At 40.3% G+C, this 4,192-nt stretch overlaps 1 protein-coding gene across 1 annotated transcript; it reads right to left on the reverse strand.

Moving 5' to 3' along the window:
* Window positions 1–698: 698 nt before the first annotated feature.
* Window positions 699–3,854, reverse strand: LOC106573532 (gonadotropin-releasing hormone II receptor-like). Its single transcript, XM_014148656.2, has 3 exons — window positions 3,228–3,854; window positions 2,306–2,510; window positions 699–2,147 (listed from the first exon to the last, which is right to left on the reverse strand). Exons 1-3 carry the CDS (start codon window positions 3,777–3,779, stop codon window positions 1,630–1,632), a joined length of 1,275 nt encoding a protein of 424 aa, XP_014004131.1. The 5' UTR covers window positions 3,780–3,854; the 3' UTR covers window positions 699–1,629.
* Window positions 3,855–4,192: the final 338 nt, after the last annotated feature.

Raw genomic sequence — 4,192 nt, forward strand, 5'->3', positions numbered from 1 at the left:
GAATAACGACTACAGTAGATTCAATGCCAACTGTTTTATTTGATTATTACCAAAACTATATTTCAAGTTTCAACCTATTTATTTCAACACTCAACTTACTAGTCCCCTTTGGTTAAAAGTAATAAATAACAAATACAAACTAATATTTCATGTAGCCTAAATACAGCCCATTTTTCATATTTTTTATTTGGAATTACATTTCCACATTTCTTCAAATTGGCTTACAAGCAATTAAATACATTTCCTGCAAATAAAAAAAAGCTTGTTCAAAAACTTTTCCAAACATTCTTTACATATGTCACGTCCTGACCAGTAAAGGGGTTATTTGTTATTGTAGTTTGGTCAGGACGTGGCAGGGGTGTGTTTGTTTAGAGTGTTTCGGGGTTTGTTGGGCTATGTTCTGTTTTAAGAGGGGGTGTTTGTTTTATGTGGTTCGGGGTTTGTTGGGCTATGTTCCTATGTAAGAAGGGTGTTTGTTTAGAGTGTTTCGGGGTTTGTTGGGCTATGTTCTATGTTAGTATATTTCTATGTTTATCTAGTATGTCTAGTTCTATGTCTAGTTAATGGTGTTGACCTTCAATTGGAAGCAGTTGCTTCTAATTGAAGGTCCTATTTAAGAGGGTTTTTTTTCTGTATGATTTTGTGGGTAGTTGTTCAGTGTTTGTGCACCTGACAGGACTGTTATTTTTAATTTTTTTTGGTATACGTATTTAGTTGTTTCTCCTTCTTCAAAATAAAAATAAGATGAGTATACCTATTCCCGCTGCATTTTGGTCAAATCCTTACGACAACATAAGACTTTCACATTTCGTAGCTACAATACTGCAAACAAACATTGTCTACCTTAACATATACAAATCTTACCAGGGTTTTCAGTATCACATGCTCTTAAGCAAGTATCATTACATATGCTGGCAGTGTACAAGTGACTAAAGTAGACCACATTAACTGGAATGACATTGACACTCACAGGAGGGGAAAAAAACAACAACCTGAAAGCCACTTCCCAATAAGTCAAGCCTCCAACTCTTCTGATAGGCTGCGGCTGCTACATTGCCCCCACCACTATTCAATGAGCATGCAGTATTGAAAGCAATTTAGAAGCTTTCATTCAATTTAAAAAACGTAATTGATCTGTCAAATGTAATTTCTTTTTTCAGGCAAATTTTATAGAATAGGTTGAACAAACCAAAGCATAATTTTCCATCATTCCTATCAGTAAAAGCACTTCAGATGAACAACAGCGTCATCCCACTTTTTACAGTGCATATGTAATTTCTGCCTGCAAGATGAAAGAGCAATTCATTTATAGGCTTCCTTCTTTGCACATCTTGAGGAAATTGGATATATCAATGGAGAATTGTTTTTTCTGGTATACTTGGTCTGTATGGCTCTATTGAATGGAAAAAGTGTTTCCAGGACAAGTCCAAAGACCACTCTACGGGAGTACCACTGTTTGAAGTGATATGCAGATAAGTGTCTTATGATTTACACTTTAAGCCATGTCTGGCTGAATGCAAATGTAAGCAAAATGTGCTTTCTCACAGCACAAAAGTATTGAAGTTATTTATTGTCAGCCAACAGATGAGGGTATAAGAAATGTTCTTAAGTAGGACTTATTCTAATCCCTCATATCATGCTTTCAGGATTGGCCGGACATGGGTCACCTCCACTGCTGTGAACTGTGAGGTAGTTGCTATAGCGGCAGGGTTTCTTGCCCTGTTCCTCCTCTGCCATCTGGTCAGTGATGGTGGTCTGGCCTTGCTGGGTAAGCCGTGTCATGCGGAAGGAAGAGCACCTGAAGGAGCCGGTCAGGGTAGTGTTGTTCTCTGATTCACGGCTGAGCACGACTGCACTCTGACAGTAGCGCTTCAGGCCATGGCGGAAATGGATAGTGAACAGGCCGTAAGTTATTGGGTCCAAACACGCATTGAAGAGGCCAAAAATAAAGAGCATATGAGTCAAAGAATGGGAGACCGTCTCATCCATATCGTCTGGGAAGAACCAGTACCACAGTCCCAACAGGTAGTAAGGGGTCCAGCAGACGATGAAGGAAGTCACAATAACAATGCTCATTTTCAAAGTCCTCATCCGTGCTTTTGGAATGTTGTTGTGGGAGCGTCTGAGATGTATCTCCTTAGAAGACACTGAAACAAGGAAAAACACTTTCTCCTAATCTCAACACCATATGTCAATATGTTTATATTACCTTTATCATCAATATGCAGTGCACTTAGTAACCCCCTTATGAACAACTGTATACTACTACACCTAGAAATAACTACCATTATGTAATTTGACCTACTGTTTCCATGGGTCATACGACTGGATATCTCCACCAGGATCCGTGTGTAACAGACGATCATGATGATCAGCGGCAGCAGGAATAGACAGGCAAAGGTGAACATGTTGTACAGGGTTTCCTGCCAGTGTTGGACAAAGCTCCCACGGGTAGTGCACTGGGTAAACTTTTCTGGGACTGTGATGGTCACGCTGTGGAATATCAGCATCTATATGACAACACAAAGGAAATGTTTGTTTTTAACAATAAAAAAAGTATGGTCTTTAACCATAATTCTATTGCTTGACTTAAGTGATATACTGCATGAAATACTAGTGTTTCATGCAGCAGAAAATTGCTCCTGCCTAGTCTGCACTGTGACTAATACCATGTTTAATTGCTCATTTCACTGAATTTGCACAAAGGTGAAGAGGCAAGCGTTGAATGCTTGAAATTAATTGCAGGTAAGGGCTTCTTTCAGTGATTCCATTTCTCAAAGCCTATGTAGTTTAATGGATTTTATTGCAGAGCATCCAAATGTATAATTACTGTCATAATCAGGAGTCAGTAAATGATGGCCCTACTCACCAATTATCAATCACATTTAAAGGTTAATCAATATTGTCCATGGTTTAAGAGTAACTGCAACAGCTGTACTGAAATTCCCTTCAGGAAAGCGTTTAGTTTTCTTAATTAGTGCTTCCCATTACTACATTTGTAATTGCTGTCAAAATCAAAATGTTCTATTCTTGGTAAGTGAACCTGACAACGTGCATCAAGTCAGTAATGTGCTATAATGCTGCTGCAGGGTTATGTCATTTGATGTTTTACTTAAAACATTTAACATCACTGGGGTATGCCAGAAGTATAGTTGTATCCTTGTGGTGGTGTCTTGAGATTAGGCTGAGGAGATAAAACATGAAACCTCTCTTAACCAGAGCCTCACCTGGGGAACAGACAGAATCACACTCATCGCCCACGCCACAGACAACATGATTTTGCTTCTCTTCTTGGCCTCATTGATGGCTAGTGGGTTGAGGATAGCAGACTGGCGGTCCAAGCTAATGACCACTGTGACAAAAGCACAGGAGTACATGGCAACAAGTTTCATGAACATCAGTAGCCTACAGGCGACGTCTCCTGCCTGCCACTGAACTGTGATATTCCAGACAGCATCAACAGGCATGACTATGAAAGTCACCAGCAGGTCTGCCACAGTCAGGTTAATTATTAATATCCTAACGTGGGACTTGCGCTTGCCGTTAGTATTGGCAGCCCACAGCACAGCTAGGTTACAGACAGCTGACATGGCACACAGAGTAAAAGTAATGATCACTCTGACTTTGGCAGCTGTGGAGAAGGTGGGCAGCTGTAGTGAGTCTCCACTTGCACTCTTATTGCAGATGTGGGTGAGTGCTTCACAGCTGGCGTTCTGGGCTTGTTCCATCATTTGGTGAAACATCATGATCTCAGGTGACATTCTCAAGCTGTCATTCATATCCCACAGGAACGGCAGAGACAATATCTTCTCTGGTTGTTCTCCTGCAACGTGTTCATGTGAACACTGTGGTCACTCTGTAAAAATAAACGGTTGGAAAAGAGGGATGTTTAGTATGCAGTTTTTGCACTTGTTCACCCGCCCGCAATTGCTAATAACCCATCCACAACCGCCCGACTATGTGACGAAGTGAAAATCTGAGGCCAGCACCCAACCGTAACCCGTAAATATAGAAAATGCACAACAGTCAGATGGTGGAGGGATTTTTTGACAGGTCTTTTTTTACATAGATAGGCCTGTTCCCAAGTCAAAATGTACATTTGGTATATTATTTTACTGTAAGAAAGGCTTCATTCTGCAGGAGTTAATATTATATTAGGCCAGTAGTCACAGAAAAGGTTAGTGTCAAGATC

This window comes from Salmo salar, chromosome ssa16 (genome assembly GCF_905237065.1).
Source record: "Salmo salar chromosome ssa16, Ssal_v3.1, whole genome shotgun sequence".
Taxonomy (NCBI): domain Eukaryota; kingdom Metazoa; phylum Chordata; class Actinopteri; order Salmoniformes; family Salmonidae; genus Salmo; species Salmo salar.